Consider the following 27,585-nt stretch of genomic DNA (forward strand, 5'->3'; position numbering starts at 1 on the left):
CTGCTCCCCTGCTGTTTCCTCACACAAACACACACACACACACACACACACACACACACACACACACACACACACACACACACACACACACACATAGATTTCCTTCCCCCATCTTTTTCCATTTTCAAACATTTTCGAAAAAGCTTCGGGAGCCACTAGGGCGGCACTAAAGAGCCGCATGCGGCTCTGGAGCCGCGGGTTACCGACCCCCACTCTAGAGAAAGGGTACCCACTTTTTTTAAGCATGCAAGCCACTTATATAATGACCAAGTACAAATGATCTAGCTACCTTTATTTATTTATGTATTTATTATTCACATAATTTTTTTATTTAAAAATATACTTTGACTTCTTTACAGCTACAATAAATAAGCGCGACTAAGTCCAACTAGCGTGACACAACTGTCAGTCAGTCGTCCTAGTCTCGTGTCATCAGGCGGCAGCTGCGACACGCCCTCGGAGGGCTGCCGGCCTTGTGCTGGTGTTTGGGTGGACGGTTCCTCCGTCCTGCGAGTTGTTCTCCGGCGGAACGCCGGCTTCCACCTGGACCTCCCGCTGTGCAGCGAGCCTGAGATACCACGCCATGGAGCCGAACACAAAATATACAAATAAAATGAGTCCTCCTCTTGCTCTGTATTGAATTGATTGCTTTTGATGTTACCTGTGATGTCATTTTGAGTTGACAACAAGTGGCAAAATGGCCACCCGCTGAGATGGACAAAAACGGGTGGATTTTGCTGCTCAACTCATATTCCACAAACACAATATTAATCAGAATGTGTTTTTAGACTAGCGGCGCTGCATAGAACTTATTATGATAACAAACATTTTAGGGTTGACTTCCCCTTTATAAAGGCCACTGAAGATAACACTGTCATCCTCTAGTTTAAAAAAGGCTGGCAATATTTAGGTGAGGAGGTACTAGTCCGAGATCAATGACCTTACCAGCCACCGCTTTTCTGGGAATCATTTTGCTGACGACCAGATTTTAGTCTGAGGGGAGCAGCGGGAGAGTGTGAAATGAGGCTGGATAATCAGGAAAAGCAGGCTGTATCCCCAAAGGGATGGAGCAAAGAGCTCCAGACATGCTGCTATTGGCACCATCCTTCTGTCTCTATCTCTTTAAGAGCAGAGGGAAGGAGCGTGTATGTGTGCGTGTGGGGGAGGGGTATCGGCTGGGGTGGAACAGTCCTGGAATGAGTAGATACAAGAGAGACGAGAGCTAGATGGAGGAAAATAGCGAGAGGCCAAAAATCAAGAGAGGGCCAGATGACCTGGTGGAATTGAGGGATACAACAACATTTCTGGCTTAAGGGGGACGCTGGGATGGAGAGGACAATGGAGCGGAATATTTCTTTTCTGCATCTCTTGACACCCTAAGGAGAGAGCCTCCTGTGCAGAGTGGAGACGGGAAGGAAACAGGAGATAATCACACTCCACTTCGCTTTGGCCTCTCTGCTGTAACGATTCAAAGACTCGGTCTGTAGCCTGAAATGTTTGTTTTCTGGTCCATGCTTGAAAGAAATCGCTTCAACTTTCTGCTTTCTTACAATTTTTCTGAATGACGTACCAGCGCGGTTGGATCTCAGCTTCATGTCTCCATGTCTGCCGGTGCAGGAGGGATGGTGGGATGCTCTAATGGCTAACTGAGCCGAGCTCCATTGCTGCTGCTGCTGCTGCTGCTGTCGTTAGTCTGTAGGCCCGCGGGACTGGTGGAAAAGCCTCGCCCTCGCTTGTCTGGAGCGCCTCGCCGCACGACTGAGGCGATGGGCCGGTGAGCTCCCCAACTGCGCCATGGGTGGAGGAGGCATCGGATGATGAGGATGAGGAGCACCGTTAGCCTGCTTGCCCATGGGAACGAGCATGTACAACGACCGTTTTCATCATTCCAGCCCCATCAGTGAAGCTTTGATTTCTTCTGCATCATAGATGATGTGCGTAAGGCCTTCCTGTCATTCCTAACGGGAAACTGGATTTCACATTTGGAGGGAAGGAGGTAAGGGGCCTGTGCCTCCCTACTACTTGATCCGAGCAAGGCCTCCTCCCGACTAGCTGCTTCTGAGTAAACCAGGCCCTTGCGTTTCTTTTTCCTGACATTCTAAGGATTTGCCTAAACCTGTTTCATGCATGTCCACTGGAGGCAGGTTTGACTTTGATGATGGGGGGTCGTACTGTGGGGGGTGGGAGCAGGGAAAAGCCCACGGTAGAGGGGTCTGTACGGGGCCACAGGGTCAGGGTGAGTACGCAGGGGCATGGAGTCATGGCTTTGAGGTCCTGGGTGTGTACACGTGGCCCAGTGGGAACAACTATCAGGGCACCTGGGCGCAAGGCAAGCGGCATGGAATTGGAGTGGAGAGCAAGGGCCGCTGGGATTATCGAGGGGAGTGGACGCAAGGGTTTAAAGGTCGCTACGGACAGCTGGAGAGCACAGCTAGTGGCGCCCGCTACGAGGGAACGTGGAGCAACGGCCTCCAGGATGGATACGGAACTGAAACCTATTCTGATGGAGGTAAAACTGATTCAGTCTCGTCGTCATTCTGATTTCGTCTCTCTGAAACCTCTACTGCCGCAAACTACCAATTGATGATTTAAAAATGGATTTTCAGGCGGCAAGTTGAACATGTTGAGCATGGTGTAGCGCTGAGCACATCGTTCGCACAGTTCTTAGGTTTGGGCTTTAAATTGTCCCTCCGGCCTACCCATGCGTATTTGTGTGTTCTCCCCATGTTTGCTTGGGTGTTCTTCGGTACACTACAAACATGCATGATAAAATACTTAAAGACTATACATTGTGTGGATGCAAACCTTTGTTTGTCTAGATGTGCCCAATGATTAACTGCTGACTCTCGCCCAAACTTGACTGGGCTGGGCTCCAGCTCATGTGCAATATCGAGAATGGGTGGATGGAAATGGTACCAGTTGCTGAGCCTGGTGTAAAGTGCACGACTTCTCCAGTGCGGTAACATAAACATAATGCGGGTCACATTCACAACAGACATCCGGGGGGTTGTGTCTGTATCATTAATTTTAAAACTGATTAAAAAAAAGACAGTCAACACACTCCATATGTGCTCAGCATTACACCCTCTGTGCTGTGAAGTCGCCATGGTGACGCCAAGACAACAGGTCAGAATGTCACTAGAGAACATAGTGTGGCTCTTATACATACGTCTAATTGGCTGTTTGGCGCCCACCCTGCCATCAGTCGTTTCCCTGCTTACTTATAACTTGAGCCCCTAAATGTGTGATGCAGCCCAGGCCAAGCAAAGGAGAATGTTGGAGTTCAGTAAGTGATGGAGACGGAGGGAACACAGCCTTGTGCATTACAAAGAAGGTGTTGTTAAGTTACTGTTACGAAAAGCTCTAACACTGGAAATATAAACTAGACGCTGAATGCAAGGGGGCAGAAAAAAAAAAACACTGCGTCACATAACACGCCTGCCCTGGTCTTCCGCTCACGTGGAGGACCGCCGACAGAGGAATTCAGCATGCATGAGCTGACACATTTTCTCCAAGCCAGTAAATCCAGGCACATAACACACAGGAGAGCCAAAACGGACATAAATTGGAAGCCTCCTGGGCCCACACAGCACAAGCTTGCTTGCTTTCAGAACCACAGACAGCTCCTGGTCATATTGCGGACAATTTAGCCAATTACCCCAGATGGTAGACACTAACAAATACATTGGCAAGGAGCTTTATGGACTGAAATTACACATTCGTAGCGTCTTTGCATACTTTCCTATATATTTTCCATGTGTGTTTGCACTGCTGGGAAAAATACCAATTTTAGACAGTCATTAATCAAACAGTATTCTAATCATTGCATGCTTGCACTGAACTGCAATGCCCTGCATCATACTCTATTTATAATTTTACTCCTCTCATGTAGCTGAAATAACTGAAAAACCAAAACACTGTCCTGGAAACTGCCCTCACTACTTTTACACCATGGCCAATTACAACCACAAGTGTGGGTGAAGCCGTTAAAGCAGCTTTATCTGAACTATGCAATATTCATTTAGTGAACAAATGCAACTGACAGCAATACATTAATAGTGTTTTTGTGGGGTGTTTTTTTTTTTAATTGCGCGGGGTGTGGGGGGGGGGGCAAGTCTTTACAACTGATTTTGTCAAGAGTCACTGTCTGTCTATCCAACAAGTGGTACGTGGTATGGAGCATTCCCTCCACTTGTAGTCGTTCCAAAAAATGTGTCCATTAGTTCTAAATACCTTAAAATATTTGACAGACAGAGTATTCATTATGTGACATAATGATTACAATGGTTCCTTAACTACTGGCTTTAGTTCATGGAGTGCCACAATTTATTAAGTGGGTGCGCTGTGCACTTGATAAATTGGATGCAGCCCCTCAAAAGGACACCTTCGCAAAAAAATGTTACACTAACTGCAATGACAAAAAATTGCCCCCTTCATAATTCACTGTATGGCATTTGCAAATTTTACACTTGAATAATGCAGATGATCACACCCATTTTGACATCCGATCCAATTAAATCCTTTTTTTAAGCAACAGAATTCATTGTTCCATTAATCATCCAGATTATGAATGAGCATAGCAGCCCCATTCCATTACACTGCCGTCACTACATTTGATGTTTTTTAATCATATGTGTTATTTTGATGCTCAATATCATAAGATGCACACCTAATAATTTCAATTTTTTTCACTTCAGTTCACAGAATGCTTCATCAAAAGTCTTTAGGAATCAGTTTCATTTTTTGTGGGGGGCTAAATGTGAGGTGAGTGTTTTGGGGTGTTTTGTCGGCAGTGCTTTTTTTCATCTTCCTTATGGTTAATTAAGGAACACTTACCTTGACTGTGGCCAAAAAGTAGTGCGGTTCTTTGGATGTCATTTGCGCTTCTTGAGTGGACTCCTTGCAACGTCATTGGTGGATTTTTGGAGTAATTTTGGTTGGCTGATCACTCCTGTGAAAATGATAACAATAATAATAATCATCATCATCATCACCAATCGAATTTGTGTAGCACTTAGGAATTATTATTAGGAATATTGAGTGTGACTATGACTTTGAAAAACTCTTAGATTGATAGATTTCGATCATTTTGTTTCTCATTTGTTCTTGAATTCCTTTGGATCAAGGCATGCTTCTTTTTGCGCTCCAAAATGGTTTGACAGCAACAATTCTTTTGAGGAAAGTACAGTAACCATTATTGAAGTGCTGTTTTTAATTTATATCCTCCGATGATCATTGCATTCTTAAAATATACTTTTCGGCATTATTTCCTGTTTGTGTGGCCTAATTGGGAATTAATGCAAGATATAATGTAATTGGGACACGTTCTGTGTCCCAATTACACACTACATACTAATTATGCACAGATCTAACCGAATAGCCTTCCTCTGAGAAAACAAGACCACAGGCCCTCCTTTTCTTCCATCTCTCGCTCTGGATTCAATACAACATGTTCGCTTTTAGTGCCCCTTTACTGCAGTACTTTGTCAATTTAACAGGCACACAGCAGCTACATTATGAGCCGAGTCAGTGGCATAGTTAGGCCTATTTTTAGGGGGCCGAATGCTCCCTAGAATGTTCTTAACTGATTTTTTTCATTTTTTTCCACAGAAACCTTGAATAATCTTCAATACAATGTATTCAGAAAATGAAATTAAATAAATACTCACCTTACCCATCTTTACGCATGTAAATATGATGAAAAGAGCAGTCCATGTTTTCACTGCGACCATGCTTGCAGTGGTACGTGCCTCTGATTATGTCAGGGTAAAAAGGAGGGCCAAGTCTGCTGACTAAAAGCTGCATGAGGAAAAAAAAGTGTAAAAGATGGGCTGCATTTGATTACTTGTATAATGATCATAAATCAATTGATTTCATTCACTTAATACTGTTAGGTAAAGAGAGCCCTTGTCATCGTTCACTCTCCAATTTCAATCCGGTCCACTTGATCAACTACATTACTGTACTGATTATCCAGTCCACGTTTTCCATTCGACCATGTTTGCTCCTGCATCCAGGGGACTGTACATTTTGGGGTAAAGAGCCTTCCGAGTCCATCCATCCATCTATTTTCTAATCCGTTTATCTTCATGAGGGTCGCAGGCGTACTGGAGCCAATTCCAGTTGTCTTCAGACAGTAAGCGATAGCCAATCGCAGGGCACACATAGACGAACAACCATTCGCACTCATACTGACACCTAGGGACAATTTGGAGTGCCCAATCAACCTGCCTGCCTTTTGGAATGTGAGAGGAAACTGGAGAACCCGGAGAAAACCCACGTAGGCAAGGGGGTGAACACGGAAACTCCACACAGGAAGGCCGGAGCCGTAACCGAAATCTGCACCTCTGCACAGTGAAGGACATGCTAACTAGTCGAGCACCGCATCGCCGATCAAAGAGTCGTGGATAAAAAAAAAAAAAAAAACGTTTTTAAAGAAAGTATTCATCACTGACGGTAGAAACAATTAATTAGTTGCGAGCCCGGCCCAGCTAACAGCAGAAAGTCCCATGCTATTAATATCCATTCAGCCATTATCCAAGCCATTTATCCTCACGAGGGTTGCAGGCGTGCTGGAGCCGATCCCAGCTGTCTTTGCGCATCCCTGAACTGATTGCCAGTCACTCGCAGGTCTCACATAGACAAACAACCATCCGCGCTCACATTCAAACCTAGCGACAATTTAGAGTCTTCCATTGACCTGCCATGCACGTTTTTGGATATGTGGGAGGAAACCGGGGTACCCTGAAAAAAACCCACGCAGGCACAGGGAGAACCTGCAAACTCCACTCAGGAAAGCCGGAGCCGGAATCGAACCCTGCACCTCGGCACTGTGAGGGGGACATGCTAACCAGTCATGCAATTAACTAAATTAGTCTGCAATGCGTGCAAAGCTCCAAAAGATGAGCCGAGGTTTTAGAGTGAACTTGATTGAATTCATGCTATAGTTGAGCTAATTCACTGATGGTTGACATCAGTGGATAATAATAATATTATTAACAATAATCATCAACATCATCGTTATCACAATAATAGCATAGTAGAGTTAACATTCTAAATTGTCCTTAGGGTGTGAATGGTTGTTCATCTCTATGTGCCCTGCGAATGGCTGGTGACCGGTTCAGGCTGTACCCCACATACTGCCCAAAGACACCTGGGATAGGCTCCAGCACCCCCGCAACCCTCGTGAGGTTAAATGGATTAGAAAATGGATGGATGGAATAATAATTTCTATAACTTTCTTTCTATAACTCGGTGGTGGCTTCGGCCATCCATTATGGCATTGTCTGCTGGTCAGGCAGCATCTCGGCCCGGGACAGATAGAGACTGGAGCGACTGGTCAGGAGGGCCAGTTCTCTCCTGGGCTGCTCCCTAGACACTCTGGAGGAGGTGGGCAACAGGAGGATGCTAGCTAAGCTAAAAGCTATGATGGACAGTCCCTCCCACCCCCTCCAGCCAGCCCTGACAGCACTGGGTAGCTCCTTCAGCCAGAGACTGTTACACCCGCGCTGCAAGAAGGATGTAATGTGATGTGAAAAACAATTGTAAATAGTACGGCCACCTTATCTATATCTATATTAAATTGCACTGAATTGAACGGTGTCCATTGAAACTGTAACATTTATTTTGTGGATTTGTGAATGCATACGCTTTGTTTTTCTTCTTTCTTCTTTCTACCCACAATCTTGCTGCTGTAGACTGTAAATTTCCCCAGTGTGGGACAAATAAAGGATATCTTATCTTATCTTATAATCATCATCATAATCATCATCATCATCATCATAATAATAGTTATAACCGACAAATGATAATTCCTCCACCCATGTGGAATAGTACGCAGGATCTATGAGTAGAGACAACATCAAGGGAGCGGCATCTGGACAGAGGTGTAAAATTCAGGTCCACAAAGCAAGAACCGTGCCTCGGTTTGGCTTTAGCATGTTACCTGCCGGTTGAGTAGAAGCACCTGAAGCCAAAGCCAAACAATGGCGGGGCTATTACTTTCTGGACTGGCATCTGACATGTTTGCAGCTGCAAACATGTCTGATGGCACTGGTATCAAACTCGCGGTCCGCGGGCCAAATGTGGCCTACAGGACGCTAGTTTGAACTCCCCCGCCTTGATATGAAAGTTCAATGTTAGTGCGGCCCACGCGAGTTTAATATGGATGCTGTATGTGTTAGCACTACCTCCGTGCTAAATAGTTAGGTCTGTCTTATTTGAAGGCCAACAGCTTCGGAGCACCCGGACTATAGCGACAACGTGACCGTGCCCACGGTGCCCCATACCAGCTTGAATACAAGTGTAAACCACGAATGTAAACAACCCACCGCTGCTGCTTTCACGAGTGCTGCTGAATACACATTTAAACAGATAAACAATACGCCAGTGTGGCTGTCACCTATCATCTGGTGCTCCGAAGCACCAGACCTGACGTTATACATGCACACGAATGGGGAAAATGAGTGCGAAGATGCGAACACGAAGCTAGCACTATAACATACACACAAGTGAAGTTTTACGTGTATGTGTCCATGTTAGCTCCATGCTAGCCACTAGACGATCTTTTGAAACGTTATTACATTTTTTTATTTGTTTAATTTAAAACTAAGCAGCCACCACAAACACTTTGTGTTTCCATGGTGTCTGGCGCCTCGACGTCATATTCAGGCACAGGACCCTGAGCGGAAATTACATTCTTTATTTATTTATTTTGTTCATTTTATTTTGTGTAGAAAAATAAAAATGAACATATTTGAGAACAGTGGAATGTTTTATCACAGCTTTTCTCGTGGAAAACCAGAACCAAAGCACTGAAAAGGTGTAGGGGAAAGCAAAAACAAAAGCCTTGAAGAATATACACATATATATATATATATATATATATATATATATATATATATATACACACACACACAACGAAAATGATTACTTTGTCAAATTTACAAAAGGATATTTTTCATGCTTTACTTAATGTATTTTGTCTAATTACTTTACTGGTGACTTCAAAATATTTCATTTGGAATTTTCTGAAATTACTTCACAGTGGGCCTTTGAATGTAAATGTTTTATACAGCCCATTTGTAAGTGATATTGTCTGCCAACGGCGTACCCAAATATGGTTTTACCACTGAGCTGCATCGATGGATGGTGTTATTAATTTATGAAATGTCTCTGAAATTGTTCCACAAATTGACACTAAGTGTTGACCAATCGGTGATCCTGTTCCATGGCATCATGACAGTTATGAAGTCATAAAAGATAGCAATACTTGTCTGACTTCTGATTCATGTCTCTGCCTGGGCCAGGAACCTACCAGGGCCAGTGGCTGGCTGGGATGCGTCATGGCTACGGTGTGCGGCAGAGTGTGCCATACGGCATGGCGGCCGTCATCCTTTTCCCTCTGCGAACGTCCATAAACTCCCTCCGTTCTGAGCACAGTCACGGCCCCCCAGCTGTGCTTGAGGACGGCGTGGCCAATACGCCCACGGACGGGGTAGCGGCTGGGCTGGCTGGCAGCCCTGTGGGCCGAGGAGGGTTTGCTCTAACTGCCCCAAGTGAAGCCGAGCGCCAGAGAAAGAGGAAAGGTCGCTTCCGACAATCCATCCTAAGCGGCCTGAAACTACGACGCTCGGAATCCAAAAGCTCCCTTGCCAGTCAGCTGAGTAAGCAAAGTTCCTTCTGCAGCGAGGCCGGTATGAGTACGGTTAGCTCGGCTGCGTCCGACATCCACTCCAATGCCAGTGAGAATGAACAGGGTACTCCTGTGGATGCAACTGTCACAGAAATGTATGCAGGTGAGTGGCGGAGCGACCACAGGGCTGGCTGGGGGGTGGGTCGACGCTCGGATGGCCTTCACTACGCAGGTGAATGGGCAGGGAACAAAAGACATGGGTACGGATGCACTACCTTTCCTGATGGCACCAAGGAGGAGGGAAAGTACAAACAGAACATGTTGGTGAGCGGCAAGCGCAAGAACCTGATTCCGCTGAGGGCCAGTAAAATCCGAGAGAAGGTGGACCGAGCTGTTGAAGCTGCAGAAAAGGCTGCGGAAATTGCCAAGCAGAAAGCTGAGATTGCCATGTCAAGGTAATAAAACATTTACTGTATTTACAGCCATGTCAAAAATCAAAAGATCACCCTCGTTTCTTCAGTTTCCCATTCATTTTAAATACCTGGTAAAACTCAAGGTATGTTTGGACCAATATATTAATGACAACAAAAACAGCTTCTAAGAGTTGAAATGAAGTGATATTTCCTGAAGGTTGTCTTGATGAGAACCTAAAATCACTTACTCAATTTCTTGAATAAATGCCAGAAATGGTGCTTTAGGCAGTCCATGTTTTGCTTTGTGTCAGATTGTTGCTTGTTACACTTTTAGTGGCACCAGACATTAATATGAACAAGCTGACCTCGACTCGGGATGTTGTGAGTCGGTGGGCAGGGTATTTCGAAGACCTCCTCAACTCCACCACCACGCCTTCCTTGGAGGAAGCAGAGTCTGAGGACTCTGAGGAGGGCTCTCCTATCTCTGTGGTTGAAGTCACCGATGTGGTCAAAAAGCTCCTCGGTGGCAAGGCTCCAGGGGTGGATGAGATTTCCTCAAGGCTCTGGATGTTGTGGGGCTGTCCTGGTTGACACGCCTCTGCAACATCGCGTGGTCATCCGGGAGAGTGCCTCTGGATTGGCAGACCGCGATGGTGGTCCGTCTTTTTAAAAAGGTGGACCGGAGGGTGTGCTCCAACTACAGAGGGATCACACTCCTCAGCCTCCCTGGTAAGGTCTATTCAGGGGTGCTGGAGAGGAGGGTCCGTCGGGAAGTCGAGCCTCAGATTGAGGAGGAGCAGTGTGGTTTTCGTCCCGGCCGTGGAACAGTGGACCAGCTCTACACCATTAGCAGTGTCCTCGAGGGTACATGGGAACTCGCCCAACCAGTCTACATGTGTTGTGTGGACTTGGAGAAGGCGTTTGACCGTGTCCCTCGGGGAGTTCTGTGGGGGGTGCTTCGTGGGTATGGAGTACCGAACCCCCTGATACGGGCTGTTCGGTCACTATACCACCGATGTCAGAGTTTGGTTCGCATTGCTGGCAATAAGTCGGAATCGTTTCCAGTGAGTTCACTACGCAGGTGAATGGGCAGGGAACAAAAGACATGGGTACGGATGCACTACCTTTCCTGATGGCACCAAGGAGGAGGGAAAGTACAAACAGAACATGTTGGTGAGCGGCAAGCGCAAGAACCTGATTCCGCTGAGGGCCAGTAAAATCCGAGAGAAGGTGGACCGAGCTGTTGAAGCTGCAGAAAAGGCTGCGGAAATTGCCAAGCAGAAAGCTGAGATTGCCATGTCAAGGTAATAAAACATTTACTGTATTTACAGCCATGTCAAAAATCAAAAGATCACCCTCGTTTCTTCAGTTTCCCATTCATTTTAAATACCTGGTAAAACTCAAGGTATGTTTGGACCAATATATTAATGACAACAAAAACAGCTTCTAAGAGTTGAAATGAAGTGATATTTCCTGAAGGTTGTCTTGATGAGAACCTAAAATCACTTACTCAATTTCTTGAATAAATGCCAGAAATGGTGCTTTAGGCAGTCCATGTTTTGCTTTGTGTCAGATTGTTGCTTGTTACACTTTTAGTGGCACCAGACATTAATATGAACAAGCTGACCTCGACTCGGGATGTTGTGAGTCGGTGGGCAGGGTATTTCGAAGACCTCCTCAACTCCACCACCACGCCTTCCTTGGAGGAAGCAGAGTCTGAGGACTCTGAGGAGGGCTCTCCTATCTCTGTGGTTGAAGTCACCGATGTGGTCAAAAAGCTCCTCGGTGGCAAGGCTCCAGGGGTGGATGAGATTTCCTCAAGGCCCTGGATGTTGTGGGGCTGTCCTGGTTGACACGCCTCTGCAACATCGCGTGGTCATCCGGGAGAGTGCCTCTGGATTGGCAGACCGCGATGGTGGTCCGTCTTTTTAAAAAGGTGGACCGGAGGGTGTGCTCCAACTACAGAGGGATCACACTCCTCAGCCTCCCTGGTAAGGTCTATTCAGGGGTGCTGGAGAGGAGGGTCCGTCGGGAAGTCGAGCCTCAGATTGAGGAGGAGCAGTGTGGTTTTCGTCCCGGCCGTGGAACAGTGGACCAGCTCTACACCATTAGCAGTGTCCTCGAGGGTACATGGGAACTCGCCCAACCAGTCTACATGTGTTGTGTGGACTTGGAGAAGGCGTTTGACCGTGTCCCTCGGGGAGTTCTGTGGGGGGTGGGCAGCCGAAGCGTTGAAGGGGTCCGTTTTGGTGGCCTCAGTATTACATCTCTGCTTTTTGCAGATGATGTGGTGCTGTTGGCTCCTTCAAGCAGGGCTCTCCAACTCTCACTGGAGCATTTCGCAGCCGAGTGTGAAGCAGTTGGGATGAAAATCAGCACCTCCAAATCTAAAACAATGGTCCTCAGTCGGAAAAGGGTGGAGTACCCTCTCCAGGTCGGGGAGAAGATCTTGCCCCAAGTGGAGGAGTTTAAGTATCTTGGGGTCTTGTTCATGAATGAGGGCAGGAGGGAGCGAGAGATCGACAGGCGGATCGGTGCAGTGTCTGCTGTCATGGTAAAGAAGGAGCTGAGCTAAAGGGCGAAGCTCTCAATTTACCGGTCGATCTACGTTCCAACCCTCAACTATGCTCACGAGCTATGGGTCGTGACCGAAAGAACGAGATCCCGGATACAAGCGGCCGAAATGAGTTCCCTCCGCAGGGTGTCCGGGCTCTCCCTTAGAGATAAGGTGAGAAGCTCGGTCATCCGGGAGGGGCTCAGAGTCGAGCCACTTCTCCTCCACATCGAGAGGAGCCAGATGAGGTGGCTCGGGCATCTGATTAGGATGCCTCCTGAACGCCTCCCCGGTGAGGTGTTACGGGCACGTACCACCGGCAGGACGCCCCCGGGGACGACCCAGAACACGCTGGAGAGACTATGTCACCCAGCTGGCCTGGGAACGTCTCGGGATCCCCGAGAAGAGCTAGAAGAAGTGGCTAGGGAGAGGGAAGTCTGGGATTTCCTCCTAAAGCTGTTGCCCCCGCGACTCGACCCCAGATAAGCGGTGGAAAATGGATGGATGGATGGATGGAAGAAATTGATGAAAACATTTCGGCTCTTAATTTTTTCCATAGCGATATGTCCATGGATGTAGGGCTGGGCATGTACTAAAATATAGTACATATCCAACCCTTCCGTATTGTAACCCCACGGAGTTATTGTCCTGCCAAAAATAGTGAATAAGCTCATTGATTAAAAAAATAGATTCCACAAATACAATCTGATGTAATCTATCAGAGGAAGTATTGTCACAGTGCCAATGGTGATAGATCACTGAAGAAAGACTGTCACTGTAAATGGATAATCAGTTTATGAAATACTACTTCATCTGCTTCACGGTCCATTTTCAGTTGGTAAAAGACAGAACGTCTTTCTATTTTCTCTCAGAACTGTATGAGTGAAACGTTTCTTACTGTTGTTACCAGAATGAGCCACGCTCGTGGAAAGGCAGAGGCGGCTGAGAAAGTTGCACAGAAGGCCATGGAAGAATGTCGACTGTCACGTATAGCTGCCAAAGAGCTCTCACCCTCCTTTCACATCTACGGCAATGGTGAGTTGTCAATCAAGTATGGAATCACCTTGAATATTGTTCTATGTCCATGAAATCTGTCAAAGTGTCTTACATTTAAACATGGGCATATCGTTGTAGCTGCATTTTAAGAAGCACTGTGGGGCTCCACTAATTCAAATCATGTTATAGTACCATTTTGTTTGACTTCTGCAGCATTTTCCATGTAAACAATTTCTCCCTAAATAAGGTAATACACACTTCTACAGCACCACAGGTTACAAGCACAATAATAAACATGGTGTTAAAGGGCAGCTCTTGCACTAAGGTCATGCTGATGTACCTAATAATGTGATAAGTTAGGATACAGTATCGACAAGTTTGTTAGAAAGAGAGAAAGCCATCGAGATACTTTTGTAACTTTTCTGCTGTGGAATACAATACTCAACTTAGCTCAACTCAAGAGCACTTTAAAACAGCCATCGCTATATACAAAGTGCTGTACATGGAGCAACTATCATATATACAACAATAAAGCAATAAATCAGAAACAAAGACGGTAGAAAGAACCAAACAGTAAAACTAAGTAAGATCAAGTCTGAGTCATGCTAAGTAAAATTCCAAAGAATACAAGTGAGTTTTGAGGTGCGTTTTAAAGACGGGCAGCGAGAGGGCTTGCCGAATGTTCAGTGGTAGGTCATTCCAAAGAGAAGGACAGCAACGGAAAAGGCTCGATCCCCTCTGGGCCTCCGCTTAGTTCTTGGTACTTCTAATAATGTCTGGTCCGCAGAAGCTGAGCGGTGTCTAGGGGCGGATGAGCTCAGAGAGGTAAGGTGGCGCGAGGTCATTTAAAGATTTGAAAACAAATAATAGGATCTTAAAAAGAACTCTAAACTGTATAGGGAGCCAGTGAAGGGATGACAGAGGAGGAATTATGTGCTCCCTCTTACGAGTACCAGTCAAGAGGCGAGCAGCAGCATTCTGGACCAGCTGGAGACGCTTAATGGAGGATTGGCTGACTCCAAAGTAAAGTGCATTTCAATAATCGAGCCGGGATGTGACGAAGGTATGAATTACTGTCTCAAGGTGCTCATGAGAAAGGAGAGGTTTTACTTTAGCCAGCTGCCTAAGATGAAAGAAGCTGGATTTAACAACGGCACCAGTTTGCCAGTCAAGTTTAAAATCACTGTCCAGTTTAAGACCCAAGTTTGAGACTGTTGACTTAAGATAAGGAGAATACTTTTGAAGACTGAAGTTAACTGCGACTGCTCGTCCAGAATTCAGTTTGTTTGCTGCTTTTCTTTTGTCACACAGCATGCTATTAACACGGCTCCATATTCTTGCACACACTTGCCGTCTAATGTGTTCACTGTGGGTTTGTGCCAGTTCACTTCATTAGTGTTATTATCTATCCAACTGTTTTCCTAGGGCTCGAATGTCAGAAGCCCCAGCACCAGAATGTCAAGGACAAAGACCATGAAGTCATCTCCACCGGAACAGACAGTCCAGAGCTGTGTACTCCGGATACGACACCGCCGGTAATAACACCTGATCTCAGCCCTGTGCTGAGTGTCCCCATCTGCCCAACCGGCAGTCCACCCAATCATGTACATCGTCCCAGAAATGCTTGCTTCATGAGACAGAGCGCCGTGGACGATCAGGGCGGGTCAGAGATCCAGGTGCTGGTGGAGTCACGGGGTATGGATCTGCCGAAAGTGGGTGCTCACAACTGGGCGGATGACACGTACCCGGATCGAGGATGTAGCAGCCGCTCGACCACACCCTCTTTACTAGAAGAACAGGAGGGCCAGATTAATGGTCACGATCCAGTACCATTGACCAACCACAAGCTCCGTGAGAAACCAAGTTCCAATTTCAAGGTCCGGGAGCACACTTCTTCCCACAGAGATTGGGAGCATTCCGTGTCCAACCAAAAGTCCTCTAAGCATGCCATTTCCACTCACAAGTCAAGGGAACACGCGTCATCCAATCATAAAACCTGGGATCATTCGTCTACCAATCACAAGGCCTGTGAGCATGCCTCTTCCAACTACAGGCAGGTTCACATTTTGTCCAATCACAAAGCCTTGGAACATAACATGTCCAATCACAAGACTTCTGAGCATGCTTCCTCCAATCACACCTCCCAGGATTATGTTGCCTCCAATCACAACCCCAGTGACCACGTTGCCTCCAGTTACAACTTTCGAGAGCATGTCTTCTCCAACCACCGCCGAAAGCAGCACAATCCCCCCAACCATAAGCTTAATGAGCATGCTGTAACTGACCAAAGGCAAGATGGCCTGACCGAGGGTTGGACTGCTGAAAGCACCCTTCGGTGGAGCCCCGTCCATTCACGCCTCACGGAGCAGGATGAGGAAAGGATAAATGAATACACAGTAGACATGAGGCTTCAGTGTCCGGAATCGCAGCTATCTCGGGGCCTGTCTCCGGAATCGCCAGCCCCCAAAAACAACAGGCTGCGATCCCGAGGCCTGAGACCAGTTCGAGAGGGATCTGTGGACTCTGTCCAGATGCTGGACAATTTGAGTGCGGGGGCGGAGCTCGAGGACTGGCCGCTGCAAAGGGACCTCACCCTCTCCCCACCGTTTCAGTCTCAGCCCATCACTCTGGAGCAGGAAGGAGAGCTTCTCAGCCTCAAATCAAACTCAGTAAGTCCAGCTCTATCTTGGTTTTGCAACCATTTCTTCACAGCACAGGAAAGACAAAACTATGCCTTTTTAATGAAGACATTATTAAAAGCTAAAGAAGCAAAGAAAATTACTTTGTACAAGCATTCCTCAAAGAGAACCGGACTAATTATTTTTCTTTTCATCCTCCCATTTTCTAGGGCTCCAGCTCCATTCTGGTGGTTTTGGTCATCTTACTCAATATTGGAGTAGCCATTCTTTTCATCCATTTCTTTATTTAAGCTAAAACAGGTATGATCTACGAAGACTTATCGATGACTGCAGTATATTATATTATTACTTATTGAGATGGGCATTCTGCTTATTCCACTGTAGCCCACAGCCTGAATGACGGACACAGAATCTTAGTGAAGAGGCCCATTTCAGTTTCTGCATGAACGCCATTCCTTTTAATCTCTTATTTTGAGCTTGCAACCATTAAAATATGATTGAATAAGATTCACAATAAAGTGAAGATCACAGCTTTACATGATTGTGGCATTTAAGGACACATATGCATGGGTGTCCATTGCATACGGTTTAAAGGACGGTCACGGGTAGATTTGGCCCATTTTCCATCCATCCATCCATCCATCAATTTTCTGATCCGCTCAAGGGTTGCGGGGCATGCTGGAGCCTATCCCAGCTGTCTTCGGAGAGGAGGCGGGGTACACCCTGAACTGGTTGCCAGCCAATCGCAGGGCACACATAGATTAACAACCATCCGCGCTCACACTCACACCTCGGGACAAATTAGAGTGTTCCATTCACCTGCCGTGCATGTTTTTGGAATATGGGAGGAAACCGGAGTACCCAGAGAAAACCCACGCAGGCACGGGGCCAACATGTCTACACAGGAAGGCCGGAGCCGGAATCGAACCCTGCACCTCTGCACCGTGAGGTCGACGCGCTAACCAGTTGACCACCGGGCCACCCCTATTTCCCACCACTTAAAAAAATAAAACAGGTTATCATTTTTACATGATAACCAAGAACATGAAAGTCACACTACATTTTTGCACTGCACATAAAAATAAACATTTTGTCTTTCAACCTTTTCCCCTCTCAGTCCCATCTATCAATTTCATTCCCCTGTTCGCACTATGCGCTACATACAGAACTATGCTGCCTTCAAACAAAAATGACCATCAAAAACCCATATATATATATATATAAAAAATTTATTCCAAACCCACTTGAAACTTTTGCATGAGGCCGCGTGGGGTGTTGAAATGCATTGTCAATCCCTTTAACATCAATATTCTGTCTTCATTTGTTTGGACTCCATCCTATCACTACTTGTTTACTTGTTTCACTTGTTTGAGGTCGCCACACTCCACACAACCAAATGTTTGGGTCTGGAAAAAAAAAAGCATTCTTGTATGATTTGTGAACTTTTGTATATCACCAACACCAAATTTATACTCAAGGAACTTTGTTGGCAAAGAGAAATTTTGATGTCAGCACTCCTTGTACATTGACACACATTCGCACGGCAACCCAAGATATGACACATTTAACTGCTGACATAGTGAGAAGAATTCATCCTTGTCCCTTTGTACAGCTTCCAGACTGTTATGTTACGACCGCTAATTATACTATGATATGTGTATGTGTCATTATTACTCCTATTTGACACATTTTGCGAGCCAGAGAGAATGCAGAGTGCCTCATATTAATTCCGTTTCCCTCTCAAATTAATTTTAATGTAAATTGCGAGAAACTGCATCATGATGCCAGGCTATGAGGATACTAATAACCTTCAACACAACTCACACAATCCCCACTTAAACCAGGAATGGCATGCACTGTTTTGACTTGACTCTGTCCCTTAGTCACCCTTTGAACCATTCAAAATGGGAAGGTGGGGTTTCTGCAGTGTCACTTCCTGACACGTTTTGGGCCGGATGAGATTTTTCCGCATGTTTGTTCAGCCTGCTCAATCTGGTGTCACTTTGTAAAGTCTCTCCTTCTCGTCTCTTTGATTTAGTAACACAAGGCTACATGAGACATGGAGAGCAGTGTAAAATAAACGCTAGCTTTTAACTCTCAGTGGAGACTGAAATGTCATGAGTTTATGAATGGTATGAATACAAACTCTCTACTATTCTGTTTTATACTTCGCACCCAGTGGCATCATCATGTTGTGACATCATTGCATGCCCGAGCATGCTCTTTCTTACGCTTTGGTTTAAGAAGTTGTTAATGTGGAAAAAAACAATAAAATGTTTGAAATATGTATGCCTCGTGATTATTGATTATGGTGTCCATTTTTTTAAACAGTTTGGTATGATAAAAGATTTACAAAAAAAAAAAAACATACATGTGAGCCTGTGAAGGGAGATATTATCTACTTTGCTTTCATTCCAAATGTTTTCACCCTTGTAGAGAGAATAGCAATGGCCATTTGAAACTTGTTTTGCTTTGGCGGAAACACAGTTGATGTTCATATCATATTGTACAGATTTTATAAAACCACATAGGCAGACACATCTACACAGTGCTGTATTATGATTTATGAAAATCTCACTGGATTCCACACATCAAGCACAGTGTTACATAACTGCGTTCACGTATGACTTCATATAAAAGTGACAGTACACTATGTGAATTAGTGTCACAGATACTAACACAGAGCTTTCTTGCCATGTGACAACTGTACTAACTACTCATACACTGTGTTGCCTGGAAATGACATTTACGTAAAACTACGGAAGCGAGATTCAATTACATAGAAAGATGATGCTAATGTGTGTAATATAGATCATTGATTCCCGACCAGTGAGCCGGGGCACATTAATGTGCCATGAGAGCCCTCACGGTGTGCCGCGGGATCTTATAAAATTTCACTTAATTGATGAGAAATATATTTCTTAATAACAAATAATGTATCTTTGTCCATCTACCTATACCAGGAATCTACAGTAACAGAAAGAACAAATAAATGATCTTCTATTCGATGGGATGGCAAAAAGTATGAAATTGACATGTATCCGATTTTTGTGACAATTTTGTTTGGTGGTGTGCCGTGCAATTTTCAAATTTAAAATATTTCCCTTGGCTCAGAAAAGGTTGGGAATAACTGCATATGCATTTGGGATGACTCGGCCCGATCACGTGATCGGAAGTTTGGGCTGATCACGTGGTTTTGAGCTGTTCCGGTATCGAGTGAAAAAGATCACTTTTATTATTTTCTGAACATTTAACGGTCACAAAGCTACAAAAAATCAAAAAGTGCAAATGTCTTGTCAAATAGAACAGTTGTAGCTTAAACGTAGATTTAATAATGTTACCTTTCTTCTTATTATTCTTATTCTTATTATTTATTTGTTTTTAGAAGCGATGCGGTTCGTGTGACGCACACACCCATACACGTCTCCTCAGCTACACACAGCACTGCTGCAGGCAGGGTCAGAGTATTGGGTTTGTCTTCCCAGCTTGTTTGGGGGGGAGAAGCAAGCCGAAAGATGCTCCAGTCTGCCTTGGCTGATATAAAGAAGCATCCTCGCTAAATGGCATCGACAAAGAGTTGAGAGCTCAGAGTGCGACAGACAGGTTAGCGATTGTGACACGTCCAAACGACATAACTTCTAATTGAAGTTGCAAGAGGTTAAATTATTCTGTGACAAGGAAGCTTGTTCCCAGCTGGTTGCATTTAACGAGGTCATAAATCAATAGTGTCGTTTCGAGATGAGAGAAGTCACACACGTAGCCAGCAACGACGTGGCTGCCTGTACTTGTCATTTTAGCCCGCACAAGCCAATAAATAACGATTTAAATGTTTCGTTTACCGTTAGATGAATCTAATGTGCCAAACAGAAGAATTTCTCATTCAATGATAATGCTTATATGGGCCATTCAACCAAATTTGTGCCATTTGCGTCTCCAGGCAATTTCATGAAAATACATCTTTATAAAGCGTGTGGACATTGATCTGTTGTGTGTTTAAAGTTAATATTCCATTTGCATAAATGTCATGGCTATAGTGCCTGTGTTTGTTAATTTTATGCTACCCCCCTCCCCGCCCCGAAAAAAAAAGAGAGATCCCATTCATTGTAGGAGAGAGTAACTTTGGAATAGCTGTCCACTGTGTTGAGCCCTTGATTCGCACCTCCTTAACAGCCCTGTACCAAAAAAGGTGAAGAAATAATGATTGAACATCAAATCATGTGTGCCACAATTATGTGACGTTCTGAGCAGGTTAAATGTTAAATTAACTACAGTGTATTGCAGTGGTAGGCAACCTTTGATCCTTGACAAGTACACAAACTTTCTACTGTTTTGTCTACATGAGTTTGTTATCCAGTTCAACCTCCAGGGATGACGATGCAACGTAAGACAGAGACGTAAATAGACAGGGGTAAAATTAAGGGCGGTTGCAACCCACGGAGCATCATTTCTAACTGCAACAGATTTGGAGAAGCAAGATACTCTCACACCAACCATTGCCTTGTTTAAAAGAATTGTTTGACATTGTTGACTACAAGAATGATTCATCGTGAAGTGATGTGAGCCAAATAACTGCGTGGCTTAAAACATACAGACTGTTTTTTCAATTTCTGTCATAAGGTAGTTTAGCTTTTTTTTTTGTTTTTGTTTTGTTTTTTGTTTAAAGTCAGTTCCCATCGTTTTGGTAGCATAAAAGTTTATCCAATGCTAGAATAGCTGTAGGTTAAAAAAAAAAATGACGCAACACAATTTCCTACCAGAAATGTTCACTTTAAATTTGCATAATCATGCAAGTTAAACTGACCATGGAATTAAAAATAATGGTCAATAACAATGAGCATTCAAGCTAAGTCTTGTATGACTTAATTCTTAAATGAAAAGCCTTTGTTTCAAACTCAGACCTCCAAACACTGCAGGACAAGAGCTAAGCCAGGAAAGTATGGCGAGAACATGAAAATGCCACACAGGATGCCCAGAGCCTGGATTCAAAACACCCTATCTGAGAACTGTGAGGGAAATGTGCTAACCATGAAACCACCTTCCTATAAGATTTTCTGTTATTTATATTTGAAAAGAAAATATGTATCTTTCAAATTGAAAAATAAATCCTCCTGGAAAAGATAACAAGCTACAATAAAAAACATAAGCTATTCGTTTTAAGTGCAGTGTTTTAAGGCTTTTCGTGGGGACGGGACAGCCAACATTAGTCAGGAATTACCCTTACATAAGTCACATTTTGAAGTGTTTTCCCCTCTCCCATCCATATGTGCGGTGAGTGCGGTTTATGGCAACGTATGGGACTGGTTCATTACTGCGTGTGCTGAACCCCGGTTATTGTCGTTTCAGTTGATTGGTTGAAACACTGCCCCCTAGTGTTACGGTGTAAAACCTACATTTGTGATCTGTTTCCAGTTCCTCGTCGTCTTTGTTGGCTTGTTCTTGTGACAAAACCTTGTGAGTCGTTATCTCCCCCCCGTGATTGCTTTCGTCCATAGAGGTGGCGCAGCTGCGGTGGAGCGAGTGCGGTGGGAGCTGAGCTCACTGCATGTTTTCTGCTGTTCGTCCGTCTGCAGGAGGATGGCGTCGAGTTTCTACCGCATCACCTCTGCCGCCGGTCCCCCGACCCCCACTTACGCCGAATGTTGTCGGCTCTGGTCCGAAGACAGCAGTGAGAAACATCACTAAGCGACCCGGGTACGTTTTGGTGAACGGGTGTTTGCAGAATGAGATCTTTGCAGATGTGAGAACAAGGCTGCAAGAGGCGAGTTTCTTCCTGCGGCTCGGCGGAGGCCTACTTAAGATTCGGGGTCAGTTCTCCGTGGAGGCTCCCATCTAACGTTGGACCATTCAATCTTATGGTGGCCTTTCATGAAACGCGTTATTGGGGAAAGCGGCTATAGCTTTTCAGTGTCGCGTCTGTCGCTCTTTTGCCTTTTAGCCAAGGACAATGAATCGTTACGAAACCGTATTTAGTGGGCAAAGAAACGAACGCGGTAGTTATTTGAAGATAGCAATAGCAACATAATAGCAAAGAATGTCGACTTGCGTATAGTAATGTTTAGGATGCATTCGAGCGGGTTAGCTGTTAGCTGCCACAGCGACTAGCTACGGCTGTGGCTTCAAAATGGTGAAGATTTCGATTCCTAATAGTTAGCAGTTGTGCATGGGCTACAACAGCTGCTAGTTAATTTAGCGGTGTGAAACGAAGCGCACATAGTTACATGTTCGGCCAACTCATCAGTATATTTTGGTGCATGGTATAGTTCAGGAAATAGATGGAGCCCGGCTTGGTATGAAATTGTATTATTTGATAGCAACATTTTAGCGACATTCTTGCGAATGTATACATTCAAGAATCCTTATAATATCGCTGTGTTGTGCTTGCCCAAAGACTATATCGTCAACAATCAAGTTAATTTTGTGTTAAGCAAACCTAACGGACGGAAAGTCCCTAACATTTCCTGACGTTGTTTAGGTGCTCTACTTTTCCCAGACCAAAATTGTGTTGTTAATCATGCATTCTCACATTTGGCCAGTTAATCAACCCGCATCACACATACTAAGATCATGCATTCACAGCCTATGAGTCTACCTATGTGCAACGTGATTTTGGCCAGTTAATCAACCCGCATCACACATACTAATTCTGTGATTGTTTTGTGTCCCTCCAGGTGTTCATGTTTATCTCTAAGAACGTGTGTAACCCACAGAGAGCTCACCATCCTGATTACTGCGTCATTAACTGCATCAGTCGACTCAGTGTCATTTCAAAACTCACCTCCTGAGCACTGAATATTAAAGAGGCAGAATGACAGAGGCGTGGCAGCAGCAGCAGCAGCACACGGTGGCTCCACCTTCTGTAGTACACACACTTCCCCAGACAACAGACACTCTGGCCTGCACCGTGTATGGCGTTGTCCTCCAACCAGATTCGTCTCTGCAGCAGCAGCAGCTGGGCCAGCAGCATGTTGTGCAAGCTCAACAGCCCTCCATGCAGCTAGCGGCTGAAAGAGTGCATAAGTGTGGCGCCTGTGGACACGACATATCTCACCTGGCCAATCCCCACGAGCACCAGTGCATGGTGACCCAAGACAGGTCTTTCCAGTGTACACAGTGCATGAAGATCTTCAGCCAAGCCACAGACCTGTTGGAGCATCAGTGTGTGCAGGTGGAACAGAAGCCTTTTGTTTGTGGCGTGTGTAAAATGGGTTTCTCGTTGCTCACTTCCTTGGCCCAGCATCACAACTCCCACGGCAATGGAAACAACCCAATGAAGTGTTCCATTTGTGAGAAAACGTACCGTCCCGGATCTGGAAACGTCACTCCCACCTCATCGGCGGCCAATCCTCAGCAGCCCTCCACCGGAGAGACTTCTGGTGGTGGTGCGGCAATCAGTGCCTCATCCCCACCTACTTTTGAGGCCTCTGCGCCAGATAGGCCGTACAAGTGCTCTGTGTGCCATAAGTCCTTCCGGCATTTGTCCGAGCTGACTCGCCACGAAAGGGTACACACAGGTGAGAAGCCGTACAAATGTGACACGTGCGATAAAAGCTTCAGCCAGTCTTCACATTTGGCTCACCACCAGCGCACACACAGCTCTGAGCGGCCATATAAGTGCGCTGTGTGCGAGAAGAGCTTCAAGCACCGTTCTCACCTGGTGCGCCACATGTACGCCCATTCAGGCGAGCACCTTTTCAAGTGCAACTTGTGCGAAATGCACTTTAAGGAGTCATCGGAGCTCCTGCACCATCAATGCCAGCCAGAAGGAGAAAGGCCTTTCCGATGCGGCTCATGCGGAAAGAGCTTCAAGCGTCCGTCGGACCTGCGGCAGCACGAACGCACTCATTCCGAGGAGCGACCGTTCCAGTGCGAGGAGTGCCAGATGAGCTTCAAGCAGCAGTACGCTCTCGTACGCCACCGTCGCACTCATAAGAATCCGGCCGAGCGCCCTTTTAAGTGTAATCTCTGTGACAAGGGCTTTCTTCAGCCATCCCACTTGCTCTACCATCAGCAGGTGCACGGCATGGAAAGCTTGTTTAAGTGTGCATCTTGCCAGAAGTCTTTTAGCCAATCCGGAGAACTGCTGAGGCACAAATGTGGAGGTGAAGTAGAGAAGCCCTACAAGTGTGACGTGTGCGGCAAAGGTTACAAAAAGAACTCCACTCTGCAGCGCCACCAAAACACTCACTGCACAGAGAAGCCGCTGAAATGCTCTCTGTGTGACAAGCGCTTTGTGTCCTCCTCAGAGTTTGTCCAGCACCGCTGTGACCCGACCCGCGAGAAACCCCTGAAATGTCCCGACTGTGAGAAACGCTTCAGGTACTCCTCTGAGCTGCAGCGCCACCGCCGCGTCCACACCGGGGAGAAACCTTTCAAGTGCGCCAGCTGCGACAAGAGCTTCAAGCAACGCGAGCACTTGGCCAAGCATCAGAGCGTGCACTCACGGGAGACGCAGTTTAAATGCGTGTGGTGCGGCGAGCGTTTTGTTGACCTCGCAGCTCTGCAGGAACACACGGTCCAGCACACCGCCGAAGGTGAAAGTTTCCCGGAAGCGCCCTGTATCCCATGACCGCCGCGATTCTCCCGCCTTGGACAGCAAACGGAGCGACTGGTCACAGCCTCCACATTCGCCTTGGTTGCTTTGAACGCGCGCCCATTAAAGACGATTCCTCATTTGTAGTACAGCATCCCTTGTGTTCAGACTCAATTATCCTTCCTTGAGTAAAAGGCGAAACTCAGAATCAGGAATTCATCAGTTAGAGTGAAGGTAAGGAGCAAAAAAAAAAAAAAAAGGGTTGGTATAAAAGGTGGAGAGAGCTCGCTTTGATCGGTAGTGTGTGTATGTGTGTGTGTGTGTGTGAGAGAGAGAGAGACAGACATTTTCTTTTTGGTGTTGCATGTGATGTGATTGCATCTGTTTTTTAATTGTTTACTCTGTTGCGGCTCGCAAGACAGCTGTCATATGTGTTGTATGATGTATTCTGTATTCTGCTCCTGATATGTCATTGTGCCTTTTTTATTTACATATCTTGTTTTATTGAGTTTGATGTCCAGTAAAAGCCGACTCCCTCCCATCCACGCACAGCGTCTGCCCTGTGCAGCGGTGTATGTTGTTCACATACTAGACCTTAGATAGTGTCGTCTGTGCATGAATATTTATCACACTTAATATCACAATTGTATTATAGCTTTGTTTTATTTAGCAAAACACAAGTGGGGTGGGGGGGGGGAAGAAGTGGATTTGTGTAAAATGTATAGCCTATGTCCTATAAAACGTGTCGTTGCATCTTTGTATGAAAACAAATGACATTTGGAAACTAACGCATACCTATCATGTCATGAGAACACTTGAGATGTGCAATAGAAATGCACAGTGTAATATTTATAACTACTGATTCTTTGCATAGTCTACCCTGTTATTATAGATTGTGGTTATGCGCTCATGTAAACATTGAAAATGTGTAGTGATTTTGTTACTTTTTATTTTTACTATTGAGGAGCTTGCTGATATTTTGCAAGGACTTAAGTTTCCGTTTGGATTACGACATTTACTCTGATAAAAGTATCATATTGTTCACTTGTAAGAAATTAGCACATTACTGTGTGGTAGATGAAAATTAAGTCATGGGGCTTATGAAATCCTCCCAGGATTCCTCATCTATACTTGAGTACTTGACTCCACACAGCCTCAAGCTGCAACATATGTGTGTTCTGAGGATAAAAGTGGGAAAGTGTAAGAGTTAGTTTACAGTGTGACATTTCTCTTCCAAGTCAAACTTTTTGCAGTATATTTACAGAATGATTTGATGAATTGCGCTGTCATGGATAAAGGGACTGACTGGCAGAGGGTGATCACACTTGAATTTGGCTTGAACTCCAAAAAAATATCGTTTAGACTCCTGTTCATACTGTACACAGACAAGAAAAATAAACCACATTGAGGAATATCGAAGTGTGTATGCATTTCTTGAATGTTGATAGTCATTTTTTTTATCATTAGAAACCTGTGTATACTGTTGTCGCATGTACTTTTACAATCAGTAGTTTCTAAACGCAGAGGTAGATTAAGTTTACAGTGTATCATTTTAACTTACTGCTTATACGCATGTACGGATTTCAGTATGTAAAATATCTTGTCACACACCTTGCAGGCAAATAATTTCATATTAAAGGGTGGTTCAAGGGTGTTGTATACCCCTGAGCACCTTGATGATTTTATGCCTTGCATGTCCATCCATCCATCTATTTTCCGATCCGCTTTATCCTCACAAGGGTCGCGGGGGCTGCTGGAGCCTATTCCAGCCGTCTTCGGGCAGCAGGCAGGGGACACCCTGAACCAGTTGCCAGCCAATCGCAGGGCACAGAGACCAACAACCATGTTCAATCAGCCTGCCATGCATGTTTTTGGAATGTGGGAGGAAACCGGAGGACCCGGAGAAAACCCACGCAGGCCCAGGGAGAATATGCAAACTCAACACAGGAAGGACAGAGCTGGGATCGAACCCACAACCCCAGCACTGTGAGGTCGATGCGCTAGCCACTGGCTCACTGGGCCGCCCCTGCCTTGCATGTATAGACCGGAAAATCCCCTTTGAACCAGGAGAAGGTCCTAAATGCTGATTTGATGGCCTTGAATAATGGGGATTGGACGAACAATATTGCTTTAAAAAACAACAGTATTTCTTGAAATATATATTTTGTCATTTCATACAATGGAACACTTGAAAGGCTGAGTAATGTGCCATGACTTTTCAGTGGCGGACCCTTAGGGCCAGCAAGGCCTTCTCTGCTGGCCTAAACATTCTCAGAAAAGTACATTTAATCCATTTATTTTCTGAGAATAACAAATTTAATTTGTTATTTTATTTTCATTAATATGTAGACAAAATTATTCTCTGTATTCTTTACGTCATATTATTTCCACTTGGTCGAGTAACATTGAAAGCCACTCGATAAATAACTTATTTATTATGGTAGAGTTTTTAACCAATCATATTTCAGCTAGCTTGTGTTGCCAGGTAAATTAAATTTGCTCAGGGCCTTCAGATTAAACAGAGCAGGCCCTGTGCGCTGTAAATGAACGGGTACAGTCAGCTTGCAATAGCCAATCAGATCACGAGTCTCAGACTTGTGATCGGACTCGTCTGCTACCAGGGCCAGCTAGAATGCCCTACGTCGAGGCTGGATGTGCGTGTTCGCTGATTGGACAAGCACCTGCTAGAGCTATCACTGAATTTTAACCCAAAATGGCTGAAGGAGAAGACATCGATCCGGTTGCGGAACTACTTTCCACTCAATTTTCAAGACGGACCTTCCACCAAAAGCTGGATATTGTGCGAAGAGGTCGCCCAA

The 27,585-nt window shown here is 45.2% G+C and overlaps 2 protein-coding genes across 6 annotated transcripts; both read left to right on the forward strand.

Annotated features, from left to right (window-relative positions):
- Positions 1 to 1,171: 1,171 nt before the first annotated feature.
- jph3a (junctophilin 3a) lies at positions 1,172 to 16,772 on the forward strand. 3 transcript variants are annotated; one of them, XM_019867593.1, is made up of 7 exons: positions 1,172 to 2,509; positions 9,309 to 9,866; positions 11,129 to 11,351; positions 13,512 to 13,636; positions 15,023 to 16,266; positions 16,446 to 16,536; positions 16,621 to 16,772. In XM_019867593.1, exons 1-6 carry the CDS (start codon positions 2,128 to 2,130, stop codon positions 16,524 to 16,526), a joined length of 2,613 nt encoding a protein of 870 aa, XP_019723152.1. In that variant the 5' UTR covers positions 1,172 to 2,127; the 3' UTR covers positions 16,527 to 16,536; positions 16,621 to 16,772. The 3 variants fall into 3 exon arrangements, with proteins under 3 accessions (XP_019723152.1, XP_019723149.1, XP_019723150.1); XM_019867590.1 differs by having other exon boundaries at positions 16,446 to 16,772; XM_019867591.1 differs by lacking the exon at positions 11,129 to 11,351 and having other exon boundaries at positions 9,309 to 10,089; positions 16,446 to 16,772.
- Positions 16,773 to 19,704: 2,932 nt separating this feature from the next.
- Positions 19,705 to 26,180, forward strand: znf319a (zinc finger protein 319a). Of its 3 annotated transcripts, none has more exons than XM_019867405.1 (3): positions 19,705 to 19,839; positions 21,807 to 21,927; positions 22,905 to 26,180. In XM_019867405.1, the coding sequence occupies exon 3, from the start codon at positions 23,042 to 23,044 to the stop codon at positions 24,800 to 24,802; it is 1,761 nt and encodes a 586-aa protein (XP_019722964.1). In that variant the 5' UTR covers positions 19,705 to 19,839; positions 21,807 to 21,927; positions 22,905 to 23,041; the 3' UTR covers positions 24,803 to 26,180. The 3 variants fall into 3 exon arrangements, with proteins under 3 accessions (XP_019722964.1, XP_019722963.1, XP_019722965.1); XM_019867404.1 differs by lacking the exon at positions 19,705 to 19,839 and adding an exon at positions 21,580 to 21,687; XM_019867406.1 differs by lacking the exons at positions 19,705 to 19,839; positions 21,807 to 21,927 and adding an exon at positions 21,934 to 22,040.
- The last annotated feature ends 1,405 nt before the right edge of the window (positions 26,181 to 27,585 follow it).

The sequence above is a fragment of the Hippocampus comes genome, unplaced genomic scaffold (genome assembly GCF_001891065.2).
Source record: "Hippocampus comes isolate QL1 unplaced genomic scaffold, H_comes_QL1_v1.1 scaffold2, whole genome shotgun sequence".
In the NCBI taxonomy this organism is placed as follows: domain Eukaryota; kingdom Metazoa; phylum Chordata; class Actinopteri; order Syngnathiformes; family Syngnathidae; genus Hippocampus; species Hippocampus comes.